Below are 15,930 nucleotides of genomic sequence, written 5' to 3' on the forward strand. Positions count from 1 at the left end.
AATTAATAATCCTTACACTACATGGCGACCAAAACGGTCAAAAATAGTCTTATGGGTTAATAATAGTAGGTACAGTCAAGGAAACTAAAACGCGTACCAGGGTGGAACCTTTGTGCTACTAATGTCACTTTGACATTCCATACACTTGCCAAAGAAATCACTGTGAAATTTAATATGAAGTAGTTCCACCCTGGTACGTGTTTCAGTTTCCCTGACCGTACTTTATGTGACATACATATTGAGAAGCATTAAATAAAATACGAGGGTGTAAATACATAATTATGTACAGTTACATACACTGCTCTACATATACAAGGTGTTAATTTAATAATTGAAAACCTCAGACACCCCAAAAATATTTTCTCATTTTAAATTAGTTGATTGCATTAATTTTTGAATACCTTCATTATTTTAAAAGATATTCGTGTGTTCTGCTAAGTCAGTATTTCTACGTCATTTCTAACTCTACACTTATAATTTGTATTTTTCAGTTGCGCTTTGACGTTTTAGAAGAAAATTACAGATTGATAGCAAAAAGGGCAGTAGGTATTAAATTATCGAAATAGTATGCAACCTCGCTAAAACTTTAATTGGCGTCTGTTGCAGTCATAACTTTTAGACTGGGCACAATAAAAAAGGGATTTAAGAACACAAACACAACCTAATTTAAAGTAGTAATCGAATCTACTCTCGATTCTGAGCAAACTACTTTCTGGTTTTCAGTTATTTAATTAAAACCTTGTATTCACACATTATAATATAAACAAAAACAAAGTGATCTTTGCAACATGACAAATTAACAACACAAATGGCGGTAAATGAGAACTTTTCTGACGCATATCACGCAATCGTAGATATAACTTAGATCAGAGTATTTGGTACTGCAGGTATAGGTTGATCCTGAATTTTCGAAATTGACGTTTTGGTTAGTTACTTGAAACTTTGTGAATACGATATTGGATTATTCGAGATTCGAGATTAAACGAAGAAATAAATACTAGCATGAGACGTCACGCGCGTAGCGCCATACCTACTGTGTAAAGAAAAGAGTTTTAGAATGAGAAAGTTATATGTAGATAATCAAAATTTATTTGTTATGAAGGAATGTCAATGTCAACTTGTCACAGCCATCGTGTATATTTGATATTTTTCGGCCGCAGGCCGTCGGCGTCAATTAATTTATAAACGCTCTACTAACATCGACTATAAAAAACCTGTTCACGTCAAATTGTAATTACGAGGGCTTTTGATCGCTGTTCTATTTAAAAAGCTTCTTTTATCTTCGCTTGAAACTGGATAAGCATGCAGATCATAAATAATGTTTATAATTTTGGAAAACGGATGTCCGACTCCTAATTGTGTAATAAGAAGGATTACATTGATAGGCTAATTGGCGCTAGTAGCGTGAAGTCCGATTGACTCTTAACTTTATGAACTAAAAACAGTTACTTTGATCACTCGCGTTCTTATGATGAACGCGTGTTACCAGCAGCAGCCAGGCTCTTTTGTTAGAAAGTTAAGAAAGTCAGAATTTTAGTTTATTAATTAAATTAATGGCATGGTTAAATTACAGAAATACTACTTTAACCCCCCTTAAAAAAAGCTTGACTGTCGGTAACACACGTAGATACGTCTATGCCACAAATTTGAATTCATGCAGCTCCTCCACCTCTACACTGTAGGAACACGCACAGATCATACACACCCAACTATCACCACCACCACATTACCTTGAAGCGTTTCGAACTCAACCAGAGTTCATCCTCTGAGCAACACAACCGTTCACCGTGCTACCAGATGTTGCTATCATAGTCGCGGGTGGGCAAAGTAACAGTTTTTCGTTCATTTTAGTAGTGACATTGCTCAATATTCATACCGAATCCTACTCTTATCTCGACATAAAAAAACCGAACCTACATTGCTATCTCATGAATGTTTTCAATCGACGAAACTATAAAGTGTGGTGGAGTAGCTTGCACTAAAATATTAACAGCAGGTACTAAAGCAGCCAGAATGTACTACCTAGAAACCCGCAACATCAGGAAGTACATAGTTCATAGTTATATACACCGTCAACATCCATGTAAATGGAGTTCTGTGGTCGATAAAATAGAGATGTCATGCTTTTGTCGATAGGATAAGTTCAATAATTAGGTAGTCGAGGTCAAATATATTTTTACACTTTATAAAGTACTTTGTCACTGGCCTTCTGACAATTTTATACAAACGTTCAAACATATCTTTTACCTCAACTGTACACGAAATGTATCAAATGTATGTTTGAGGCATTATGATATTTAGGCTTGAATTTACCAGTTAAATAAGTAGAACAGTTAAATCAGTAGTAGTGGGTAGAGAGTTTGCAGGTGGTAGGAGCTTGTGCAAGGTCCGCCCGGATTGCTACCACCATCTTGCTCGCTAATCCTGTCGTGAAGCAGCATTGTTTATTTAGGCGTGGAGAGTAAGACAGCCGGTGAAATTACTGGCACTTGAGGTATCCCATCTTAGGTCTCTAGGTTAGCAACGCATCTGCAATCCCCCTGGTGTTGCAGGTGTCTATGGGCGGTGGTGATCTCTTACCATCAGGAGACCCACTTGCTCGTTTTCCATCCAGTCGAATAATAAAAAATAAAAAAACTTGCTTATATCTTCGCTTTTTTATTATTATTTTTTGTTTTTACTATTTTATTGTATAACTTCTGTTATCACTGCTAGTGATCATTATCACGGTGTTTGTGTACGAAGATCGCCGAAGCCGGAATTAATCAAACTCAGGCCCTCAAGACACAGTCTTTACTTTAGTCTTTACCTAGTTTGGGGGTCAGAATATTTGACTATTCCTGTGACTTCTCTGTACAAATTTTCCATACTCATTGAACATTGTTTTGCTTGAAGTTGTATTGTACAATAAATCATTTTTTATTTGTTATATCATATCATCTACGTAGGTTTATTACATGTAAAGAAACTAATGTCATATTATATAGTAAGTCAACACAAAAATAAGTATAGTTAAATATCTTGTAGTACTTTTCGTTTATTATACTTGCATTGTGATCCAATCTACATTATTCATACAACATTTAAAGACAATCCAAACATTGTACGTGGGATATTTATCCCACGTACAATGTTTGGATTAGACTTTTAAGTTTCGACAAATACTTACTAACAGTGCCAGTTAAATAAAAGCTTGGAAATAAACCCTAAGCACACCGTAGTAGCGTCATTTTATAGCTAAAAGTTACAACTATGATCAGTTAGATACAGCTATAAAATGGACGATATTGTCACACATGGGTCAGATAGGTACAAAAACGTAACACAGACTTTTCATTACTTCTTACATTGTTATAATCCTGTATGTACGTGGTTCCGGCTGAATTCCTGTTTCTATCGATATCAAGCCCATCACTGGGGGGGAGGGGGTTGAGTGATTAATGACCCAATAATCCCAGCCCCGGCTAGCCTATGAAAGCTTCACGAAGCTGAATTGGTGAGCGGTCAAAAGGTTTATTGACTGAAGGCGCAAGACGCTTTTGTGAGAAGAGTGTGTTAATACAAAACTGTGAAAATAAAGCGGAAATGCTTTCAAAATAATCTAGAAAAGTAAGCGTGTTTATCCCTAGCCTCCTGACTCGCGTGGAAAGATTAGGTAGTATCGTTGAACAAAATTGTCAGTCATTTATTTACATGATAGATTTTGAGCAAGTGTGGATGTTATTTTTTAGTGGTACTATCTATTAATATTAATAGATCACTGTTTAAAAGACAGTAAACATAGCTGTTCAATATATAGCAAGAATAGGTAGATAGTGTGGTTCTACAGACAATTAATGACGATGAGCCGTGCGTGAGCCAGCGAAAATTTATAAAAAAAAATAGTTACGACTTTTTGACATCAGCCTATGTATACTCGTAACAGACTATCATCGCAAGTCTCACAGCGATCATCTTAAAAGGACTCTTCTATGGTCACATTACATTATTGTCGATTGTAAAATAAATATATTTAACACATGGAGTCTGCACAACACAATACATTTTAATAAATAAAGTTTCCGTAGAATTGCAACAACCAAATTCTAAAGTATGTATGTATGTTTATTATACTCAGGAAATACAGCTAAAAGTAGCACCATACGAAAACAAATGTACGTCGTAATCATAATCACTTAGGTACATCCTTTTATTTTTCAAATGTTATTTTTGTCTCAAATATAAAAAAAAAACTTTAAACATATTAATGAACTAAAAGAATTTCTTTGCTCACCCGCGACCTTATGACAGCTAAGTTTATGAAAAATATGCCTAATCCAATATTTTTAATTATTTAAACATATTATTGCGGATAAAAATGATAAATTCTAATTTCCTTCTTTTCCGAAAGACGAAATTGTCAAACAAATAGATACCAAAGTTATACAACTCTAGCTACGTATTAATAGAGTCTTTCATGTATTGAGATAGCATGACGCAGCGGTTGTCGGCGCCAAGAGGCGAGGCTCTCTGCTTACAGATGATTCCTCGATCAAGATGTTAAATAACCTGATTTTTACATCGCTGCTTCAACAAAAAGGGACGTACTTTTGATACAATCTATTCTAGAATTAGGTTTTTCGAAAGAAGCTTGGGTAGGACGTTTTACGATTATTAGGAATAGCAAAGGCAGAGATAGAGACGAGTCTACATACAAAGCGAATTCTATTTATTTTACTATTTACTAAATATTATGTCAGTTAGTTTTGACGGTTAGTACAATTAGATTACTGTTGAATACCCTTAAATTGTGTGTTGGAAACTTGGAAGATATTTTTCCCATAAATTTTCAATTAATATAATTATTAATCATACAGGGTAGGAGAGTTTTAGACGCTTCGGTCGCCGTAAATGTTATTACCGCTCCATAGATGCGCATCAGAATCATCGCGTGGAAAATATCCTGTGAGAACGACCCCGTGTCCCGATCCCGACATTCGTTCCGACGTTAATTCCAGCCGCATTTGTTCCATTACATTTCCGACACAAAGTAGATACGCGTTTGCCGACTTGACTAGGTGGATGCGACCAGGCGAACGCTGAACGAGAGGGAAGCAGCCAGAAATACCCCCGGAGCAAGAGGGACGGACGATCAAAAGTGAGAAAGATGTATTCAGAAGTGAAATAGTCTGCTGGCTGAGCACATCATCATTAACGAGCCAGAGAGGGCGGAGGGCAGCGAAGAGGCAGAGGGGGCGCCAGGTGCGCGCGTCCCACGCTCCCGCACACCTGCGCGCAAAAATACTCCTTACCGCTAACACCTCTACGGAACATAACCGTATCCACCCGCCGCAGAGAACCACCGGTCTCAGAGAATATTTTCGAGTGCACCGACATAAATATGAGAAATATCCAGGTTTTTATTCACCTTCCACCCTGCGGCCCCCGGCCCGGACAAACATCTCGTATAATAGATGTCCAACAATGTCGAGATGACAACGGGGTTTCTCACATTCAAAGTTTCCACCTTTGTTTTTAGACACGAGGGAGTGAGAAAGCTTTGTTAATTGTTATTTAATACCTGTATTTGTTTACAACTCCGTTTAAACATTTTACCCGTGGAAATGGAATTACATTTGAGCGTTTTACGTTGACGTAAAGCTACTTAAATACTAAAAGTTTAAGCAGCGCGTGGTCTGTGTGAGCATCGAATTCTCCTCAAAAAGTTGATGGAAGTTACCGGCAGCGGTTTTGGAACGTCGACGGCGAGTTGGTTGGAGCAAGTTTGAGTGCAGCGCGCCACACCGCTTATTCCGCCGCTGTAAATAACTTTGTTTCTCACAACGATAAGTTTACTGGGAAACTTAGGTAGGTCTAGCAACTGCATAAAATATTGTGTGTATTTTTACACCAACATAGACCCGTTAACCGTATACAGTTTAAAGCTGATGACAAGGATACTATGTATTTATTTATAAAGGTACGTTTTTTAACAGCGCTGACTACCACCGTTGTCGATACTGGGTTACTAGGCTAGGCTATTGTGTACCTACTACTAAAACCAGTTGTAATTTTGTCTCAAACAAATCTAGATACTGACTGATTTGAAACGAAACTTGAACGTTACGTGACGTGGTTTTGTATGTTGACGGAACATGGAATTAAGTACCTACGAACAATTTATTGAATCAGGCGTTATGAGTAATTTGCGGTTGTCTATATATCAATGAATTATAACAATTACTTTGCTCACCCGCGATCTTACGATAGCTACGTCTATGCGACAAATATGTACTAAGGCAACACACAAATCACACAAACCCAACGTCACCACCACTAAAATACACTGACGCGTTTCGAAGCCCACCAGAGTTCATGTTCAGAGCAACACAACATTTGTTTGGAGGTGGAGGAGCTGCGTGAACACATTTTTTGTTTAGGTAGACGTAGCTATCGTAAGGTTGCGGGTGAGCAAAGTAATTCTTCATCCTTAGTTCATCAAAATATGAACCCCAAAAATCACTTCAATCAACCGGAACCCACGTGTATCCGAATTATCCCGATAGGATAATTAATAATCGCTCAAACTCACAAAAAATCCCCTCTCCCAGATGGAACAGATTATCCCATTAAACATTTTAGTTTTATTTGCTATGACAGTGCAATAATTTGTTCACGCACAACATTAAAATGAAATTAGACGGGCGAGATTCACTTCACCCCCGCCGCGATTTGAAATTTGCTACATTAATGGGAGGCATAGTAATATTTAGGCAAAGGCTATTCGAAAACACGGGAGGCATAAATCACATAAGAGGATCGAAGGGGTGACCCTTTGTCCTTTGACGAAATCGGTATTCCTCTGAAATTTATTGTTCAAATATGACAAACGCGGACCCCACCTTTGAAAATGTTCTTTCACCTTTATACTTTATAGGCTCTACTTTGGAGATATGAGTAATTTGACTGTATATGATAAACATAGTACTCACGTATTAATCGATAGTCGAGGCATGCCTGATATGTTTCGAACCAATCCGTAGTTCCTCGTCAAGGAGAGCTCGAACGGAAAGCCACGAACTCTCTATCAATAGGACACGTGATTATTACGTGATTATATTACGTGAGTGAACCGTGTACTTCCTTTAAATAATTATGTTAAGTATATATATATTAGACACGGTCTCACGGTGCGTTTAATTCAATAAGAAACAGTGTCTTAAAGATAAACTAGTCTGTCTAGAAAGATAAACAAATATGTAGCTGGAAGCCAGTATTTATAAGATGTGCGTGCATTTTATGTGCGATTATACAAAATAAAATTGATTTCAAACGTCATTCTGGAGTACCTAATTTAGTCAAAGAGCTCTATTCCAACCATAGCAAATATCCTAACACAGGTAATAAACCAACTCTAGTATTTATTGTTGCACAAGCAACACTAAAATCGCTATTATATCACCCTTTGACAGCACCCTCACGCTCCCTAGCGCAGCAGGGGTGGCCAGAGTAGGTGTCAACACGTGTTACTATCCTAAACATCGAGATCTCGATTTGATACGCTTCCGATGAGCTTTTGAGCACCGTAACACGCAATAGAACGCTTTGTGAACCGATAAAAATAATTTGGAATTTAATTGTTTAGGTCCCTTGTTCATTAGTGTCATTAGTCATAGTTTAGGGCGTTATGTTTTCGTTTTAGGCTGAAGTAAAATGAAAAGAGTTGAATTTTGTTGGTACAAAGTACCTGGCGGCAGGTCAATAGGAGTAAGCAGCACTTACCTATATGTTAACCTGTTGTATTTCGGTGAAATTACTGGCACTTGAGGTATCCCATCTTAGGCCTCTAGGTTGGCAACGCATCTGCAATACCCCTGGTGTTGCAGATGTTTATGGGCGGTGGTGATCTCTTACCATCAGGACACCCACTTGCTGGTTTGCCATTCAGTCGAATAAAAAAAAATCTGTTAAACATGGCCTACATATTAGGTAAATACATATAAAAATCAATTTAATACTCATTTAGCAAAAATGCACATAGTACTAGTCAGAAACTTAATAAGTATTTTTTATAAACACAACTTTTACTCGAGTAGCTAACCCCGCCATCATATACCTACCCTTGGCTCTCGGATAACAAATCGCCAGCTACAATAAGAAGAAACATGAAAATTGCTTCGAAAAACGATCAAAACCGTAACGAGGTCGCGTTTCAATTCATTACCTGCCTCACAAAAGAACTTCAAAAAGGTAAGCGCGCTGTACAATCAAAACCTACGCGCGAACCGTTAAATTAAAAATAAATATTGCGAAACGTCAGTATGTTACGGCCCGACCCGCTCCGAAAAAATATTCGGGGAAATTCGGAAAACGTCAGAGTAGCCGGTGTCGGTTCACAAGGGGTGTGGGGTAAGGTGAATCTTTTTGTGAAGTGAAGAGAATTAATTTAACCCGCTGCGGGCTAACACGACATGGCGGTAATTGAAAAGTTTGCCCCTCGCGCCGGCGGCGGCCGCGGTGACGGCGACGCCTTTTAGGTTTAGGCACTTCATTGTAATTGGTAAAGGTCGAGTATCCATAAGTCGATGGCTTGGGTAGAATAAGAAGAACTATGTAATTGTGCAGTTACTACTTTGATGGACAGATTTACAGAAATAACTTCTTAATTAGAATATTTTTTAAATAGAATTTACATTATTTTAGATGTTTGGTCTGTTTAAATTAAGCCTTACTGTAAAGATAAGAAAATGTTCGCAACTGTAAAATTGCGAATTCATCAAAGAATTGTGATTGATAACCCAACACATTCCAAGCATTTTCCCATTTCGAGTGTGCAATACACTCAAATTAATCAATAACAGAAATATTATAAAATATAATCAAAGAAAAATATTTATTTGAAGTAACTCTTGAGACAAACCAAAAAAAAAAACAAGAAATGTTTCAGTCCAGTCTAAAAAATACAAATTGATATATACATACATACTATATTATTATCAAAAACAATATTTCGAGATTAACCTTAAAACGGCAACTTATTAACTTTCAAAGAAAAGCTTTTTCAGAAAAAGCCTCGTAAGTAAAGCGAATCGAACCCTTTAACTTTTATTAAACCGTAAATTGAAAAGTAAGATTATTTGAAAGCAGTCTCCTAGCTTGCTCGCAGACTGATCGATTTTAAATTAATTTTATGAAGTTAAATTGGGGATTATGTTTTATTTGATCAATGGAAAGAGAGGTCGCGTGCTTTCTACCTACCAACGATATTTATACTATAGCTTCATCATCCCAGCCTATATACGTCCCACTGCTGGGCACAGGCCTCCTCTCAGAACAAGAGGGCTGAAAATATAAAAGGAATTTTAGCGTTTGTGTTGAGCCGGAATAACGTTAAAAAAGCAAAACTATGTGTACATTCTTTAAGACCACAGAATTATTATCATGGTAAAATTTTCACCTCCTTCAACGGATTGACAGATTTTGTATGTACTCCAACAGCATATTAGTATAGAACCTTTTAGTTAGCAGGTACCATTTGACAGGATTTTTGTCTTGTCATGGACCACCAACTGTTTGAAGGTAATGTACGGTAAAAGTAAAATTGTAAATGAATGAACGGTTGCGACCGTTACTTGACTGGCGCGTCGTTTTGCTAATTCGTTATTGATGGCTTCGCGGACCACTTCGAGTTCTTCCAGGGACCACCAGTGCTCCGCGGACCACGGGTTACGAACCACTGTATAGATGAATGTTATATGTACTTAATTTACCCATAGTTCCATTTTAGACCCACTGTCAGTTACAATGACAGAAAAAATACCATCATTGGAGTATTTCAAAGCGTTTCAAGCATCACATAACAGATAAATACCACACTCACTATCAAGGTTTATGCTGTCTATACAATTTCATAAATTCAAACGCTTCATCTAGCTCTAGAATTGAGAAAATGGCACGCACTATGACCGTCTAATTATAATTTTCTAGCTCCATACGTTTGCGTTCCCCAAGGCACGTTCCTCGGTACTATCCTGTTGACTCTATAGTCGATCTACGTTGTTTGATCAACGATATTGGAGTTGGCGAGTTAGCTGATTGGCTGACGTCGGGATGGTCAACTTCGTGGTACTCAGAGTTTTGGGGCCAAGTAAGTTACTACTCTAAAATTAATCCAGCATGAGTCAACAGATAGTTTAGCTAGTTTAACTGAATAACTGTATCAGAATAAATTGTAAATGTTTTCAGGATTTCTTTATTGCGGTTAACAAATGTTCCTATTGACCGCTTCAAAATGCTCGTAAAAAACTTTTGTAGTATTTTGGCGTAGCATTCATATTTCGTAGCACCAATTGAAGCTCTTAGAAATAATAAATATTATTATGCATTGCACTATAATATAAGCAATGCGACAGAAAAAAGTGATGAAAACAATCGTGATTCCGGGTACGTTAGACCTCTGTTGCCTGTGATCAGCCTCAAGTATACTTCAATGGGATTCGTCATATTCGTAAACTGAGAAGATGTTATGTTGGGTAAATATTGTACGAGTGTAGTTGATGAGCTAGTAAAGAACCCGGTGGCTGTGTACCTACAGCAATTCAGGGCAGACTGTATATGGACCGCGATCCATTACCGCTTCTCTTTGCGCGTGTGGTCTCATTAATATTGCACCGAGCCGACTGTAGTCTTTCATGCTTTATCACGTTCTTCGATTGCTTTATAACTTGCATTCGGGATCACAATCGTTTTCATCACTTATTTCTGTCATATGGTATGAGATGAAGAAGAAAGAAAAGGTGAATGGAATACGATCGCGAGCGAACAGTACGGCCTCTGGTGCTTCCGGTGGATACTTTTGAACAAGGTTTTTTATTCCACTCGTTGATTATTAATATGTCACACACAGTAGGTACTTATGGTCACATCTCGCAAGTAATATTACACCTACTTCAGCAGTAGGATTAACTTGTTTGAATTATTGATTATTAATATGTCACACACAGTAGGTACTTATGGTCACATCTCGCAAGTAATATTACACCTACTTCAGCAGTGGGATTAACTTGTTTGAATGAATGAAGACGCGGTTATTTATTAGGTAAGTACCTAATTCTATTCAAACGTGATTTTTAGCAAAACTTATCTTATTAACGACTAGAGACAAAAACTTTTTTCTATTAAGAGTGGGAGGAAACAAGAAAACTGAACATCCTGACGGTAGGCAATATCGCCGCCATCTATGAAAACCAGCAATCCCAATAGAGTCGTTTGTGCGTTGCCTGCTTTTAAGTGAACAATAGGTATACTCGTTCCGCGAAACATATATATTCTTCAAATACCGTTATTTTTAACGAAACGTCATCGATAGTACCGCGTCAACTAATCGAACCCTATATAGGCACACAGCTTCACACCGCCTGCTATGTACGCATACGAGTATAGCAGCATAGTATCGGCGGCAAGTTTCGTGAGGGCGTATAATTACGCGAGCGAGTAAACATATAAAGGTAATCCGGGTCGCGGCGGCACAAAGTGATGCTCGTGAATAAATTACCGACAGAGCACCTGCGGGGAGACCGCATTATTTCGTGATGCTGCTCCAGTAGGGTTGCCTGCAATTTGGACTGAGTTAGGTTAGGTTAGCCCGGCTAATGGTATAGGCATAGGTAGTAGCGGGCTGTTTTCCGCTCAAATTGACTACTAATGGTCCCTTCCCGGTACACCGTATTGTACCAATAATATTCTTTGTATTGAAAAGTATGAGACTATGCCCACTAGCACGTTTCTTAACCATCCTTCGCCGTCGGTGGCCATGTATGAGCGTTATACATTTCGTGTCTGACACGTTTCTATTACGGTCATGGTATGATACGGTGTAATGGGTAGAGACCTTTAGTGCGCCTATTTAGCGTTATTGGCAGTAGCCACTATTCATGCCAGCCTAGCTCCTAGAGGAAGCTTAGCAGACCCTTCAAGTTGCCGACGTCTTCCTTGAGTGACCCTGGTGACCTGAGGCATATAGCGCTCGGTAGACGGACTTGCCGTGATTACAACAGGAACTACATATATAAATTTGGATATATCTTCATCATCATCAGGGAATCTGTGCCCACTGCCCAGCTAAGGGATATACATAAAAATTTATACAAAATTATCCGATAACTACGAAATCTAATTCAATACTAGGTACAAAATAGGTATTTTGCTCTTGATTGCATGATTGACTAGGAAGTGTCAACCCTGATTACACGAAGTGAGACCGAGATTTAAAGCCCGACTTGCGGCCGACATGGTATTCTATGAATATTCAAAAGATATTACTTAGAGAATTAAGATTTGCTCTCCGACGGCAACTCCCGTTTATATTTTGCTCAACTTATTTTCACTATAATTTTAATGAATAGACCGAGATATTATATAAAAATATAGCTACCTACCTGCTGCAGTGACAGAGAAAGAGCGAGTAAAATTTTATTCATTAGAATCTCTCAAAACTCTTCTGAGAAGGGGTTAAAAGGACACACTTACTTACCTACTTCTCGGCCAACTATTTCTAAAATGACTACGGGAGCTGTTTACATAATAATATGATGTAGGTATCGCACTGACAAAAATTAGGTTCCATTTGAATGATTCGGATTTTGTATAGATTAAAAACTTATTGTATCTTTAAATTTGGTTCCATAATGAAGTTGATGTATGTATGTTAAAATTTCGGTACCGATCGGACACGACATTTCTGCAGTTCTTGCAGCTCGCAGCTTTTTTGTCCTCAACATTGTCCAAATTTAGTTCCAACACAAGCGCATTTTAGTTCTGTCAGACCTTACCCAAAATTAACATTAACAGTAACTGAGGTTAACAATACTGATATAAATCTTATTCCGAGTGGAGGTCTGTGTCCAGCAGTGGGGCGTATACAGGTTGGAGATGATGATGAAAATGCTGATAAAGTACATCAATACCGGGCAAAATAATATCAATTCGTTGTCCATAATGACAGTTTGGACAAGCGGAAATCGAACTGGACGGTATTCCACTCAATATTTCAGAGCGCAGACAAAACGACCTGCTGTGAGCCTGATAGACACGACGGATACACTTTCGCAACAATGCGTCGCGGTCATTATAGCGGGACGATTGTCAATACTTGCGGGATGGTTGTGCTTTTCTTTCACTCCAAAGGCTAGATCGTTTTGTTAGGTTATGGAAGGTGTGATCGGCGTTTTATTAACAATGATTAAATCAATAGAGAATATTTGTAGCGTTTTGCTATTGCAAAGATTCCAAATGGAATAAATAAAATCTCTCATCAAGTGTTGGTTTTTGTAATTCTTTCCATGCAATTAATACTTTTAACAATAAAGGCTCAAAAGTATGTATTTATGTACTAACTGTTGCCCGCGACTCTGTTCGCGTAGTATTCGTTTATTGCTATCCCGCAAGAACTATACAATTTTCCGGGATAAAACTGTCCTATGCCCATCTCCAGGACTCAAACTATCCTGTGTAAAGAATTTCATCGAATCGGTTCAGGGGTTTAGACGTGATTGAGTAACAAACATCCAAACATCTTCACAAACTTTCACATTTTTATAATATAAGTAGGATGTTGACTCTTTATTATGCGAAAACAAACACAATTGAAAAACGGTGAGGGTCATAAACAGCAGCATACTTATCCTTTTAAGGGGTTTATGCATCTACAAAACAACCCTTTAGCGTCAGAGATTTTGCAAAAAACTGGTTCTGGCGTCCTAAAATAGGGCAGACATGTTGAAAATTCATAGAGCTGGCCGGAACTGACCGGATATTCGCGAGCGGCAGCGTATAATTATCATCTGGTCTATTAACCATGTGCCGACAGAAGCCCCATCCTACTTCCTACCTACTAATATTTATAATATTTTACAATGTTTGACCACGCATACTTTTTTATGCAGTAAGTAGATAGTCCATTTCAGTATGTATTCGTTAATAGGCTAGGGCGTACTTCAAAGTTAATTGTTAATAAATTTAGTGAAGAAATCCTTGAAGAGTTAAAAGTGAGTGATTGTTAATTTATTCGCCTATCGACAAGATTTGCTCGTCGGTTGTTTTTGTTAAAAAAAAGAGTAATAAAAGTAAATAATAAAGTAAGTGCTAAAAAAAAAATTAGAATCATGCAAAAACATCTATGGCATTTTACCAAAATAAGGCGACATACCTAGTAAGACGTCAAAAATTGGAGAGAAGATACCTAAAAAGTTGATTCACTCGCCAATGACATGACACTCCACCAACAATGACTTACCATCCTTGTTCATATTAGCCTGGAAGCATTTGGCGAGCCGGCAGGCCCGGCACTGGTTCCGGTGCGTCTTGTCCACTGGACACCGGCCCTTCATCTCGCCGCCGGCTTTGCACGTGTACACCCTGTTGCGGTGGATCGAGCGTTTGAAGAAGCCGGAACAGCCTGTATAGAGAATGTTACTTGAGTAAAAAAAGTACTTAAAAAATAAACTTACTTCAATGAAATCGAAACTGTAACTAAAGGGAAAATAAAGGATTTAGCTACCTTATAGTCAAAATACCATATACGGGACTCATCACGCTATTTATCTTAGCTACCTTTTTAAAAAAATATTTTTTTTATAACAAGAACATAAAGCGTGTAAGTGTGTGCGCTGCTATTGCGTGCGTTTTGTCAGCATTATAACGTATATATTTTTAAATCATTGTGTGTGTGTGTGTGTGTGTGTGTGTGTGTGCATGTCTATGACGCTAAGGTGACTAAACAGATTTGGATGCAATTGAGTGTGTGGGTTGTTGATAGTTATATTGTTGAAGTAATAATAATCATGATCCCGCGGGAACACAATGTATTTTTTGGGAATTCTGTAGGTGGCAATAGGTTTTATTCCATTTTGGTTGTTCGAAAAACTTACCATCGCAGCTGTAGATGCCGTAATGTTTCCCTGAACTTCTGTCCCCACATACGTTACACGGTATGTCGAGCAGCCGGTCACCTGGGAATCAATTGGAAAGATGTTATTGCATATAAATGAGATAAATTACCCAGTTGTTTTTTTAAGAACGCAAAGAAGTGATGGAAAAGTAATCCATTTCCTACTAGGGCAAACCCAAAGTAAGATATAAAAAAGTTGAAAAACCCCCGACATTGTCATTTCGTTCGATATCTCGAAAATAGCGGAACCAATTCAATGAAACATAGCTAATAACTACCGCGAGGAAACTCGCTTTCACGTGAAAAAACCGAATCGAAATCAGTCCATTCGTTTGCGAGCTATGATGCCATAGACAGACATTGGGGTCAAACTTATAACATACGTCTTTTCACATCGGGAGTTTTAATATGACTCATGAGCAAACATTTGTATTCATCACAGAAATAACTGAATGTACTGGATTCCGAACACTAAATCAATAGCTCCATAGTCCGGATCAGTTTCATGTCGTCAAAAATGGATATGTATGAGTAGATACAATTCTAAATTAATATCATTAATTTCCATTTCAGGTAGCGAAACCGCATATTAAGCGTTATTTATTTATTAATTGACACTTCTAAGCGCCACTGAGCGCCCCTTTCCCTAAATAGATTAGTCAGATTACATCAATCTCGCTAATAACCTCGGTGTTTTTGTTCCGTTTACGAAACCTTCCCCCTGCCGCCCTTTCTTACACAGCCTTCCGTCACACCGACGAAGTTACGGCTGCACTGACCATCGTTTCTTTTCTGATTCAAAGTTTTTGGTCATTTCAGACCAAAGAAAAAATAATGAATACAATTATGTGAATAAAACATTGAGGCGTGGTAAAACTACGCCTTGCCTTGGGTGCCTACGCATTCAAATAGTTTGCGCGGCGCGGCGGAGTTTGGCTGGACATATGTTTCAACGTGTGTGTAAGATAAGAATGCACATGGAGATATAGTTTTTACCGAACTTA

General features: G+C 38.0%; 1 protein-coding gene across 1 annotated transcript in view; it reads right to left on the reverse strand.

The window, feature by feature from the left end:
• The window catches only part of dsf (nuclear receptor dissatisfaction), a 28,546-nt gene extending 13,203 nt beyond the window's left edge, over nucleotides 1-15,343 (reverse strand). Inside the window, exons 1-3 of the mRNA XM_074092938.1 lie at nucleotides 15,310-15,343; nucleotides 14,907-14,987; nucleotides 14,273-14,434 (exon numbers count right to left, since the gene is read on the reverse strand). Coding sequence (XP_073949039.1) covers nucleotides 14,273-14,434; nucleotides 14,907-14,987; nucleotides 15,310-15,343 — 277 coding nt within the window. The remainder of the gene's footprint in view (nucleotides 1-14,272; nucleotides 14,435-14,906; nucleotides 14,988-15,309) is intronic.
• Nucleotides 15,344-15,930: the final 587 nt, after the last annotated feature.

The sequence above is a fragment of the Choristoneura fumiferana genome, chromosome 10 (genome assembly GCF_025370935.1).
Source record: "Choristoneura fumiferana chromosome 10, NRCan_CFum_1, whole genome shotgun sequence".
NCBI lineage: Eukaryota > Metazoa > Arthropoda > Insecta > Lepidoptera > Tortricidae > Choristoneura > Choristoneura fumiferana.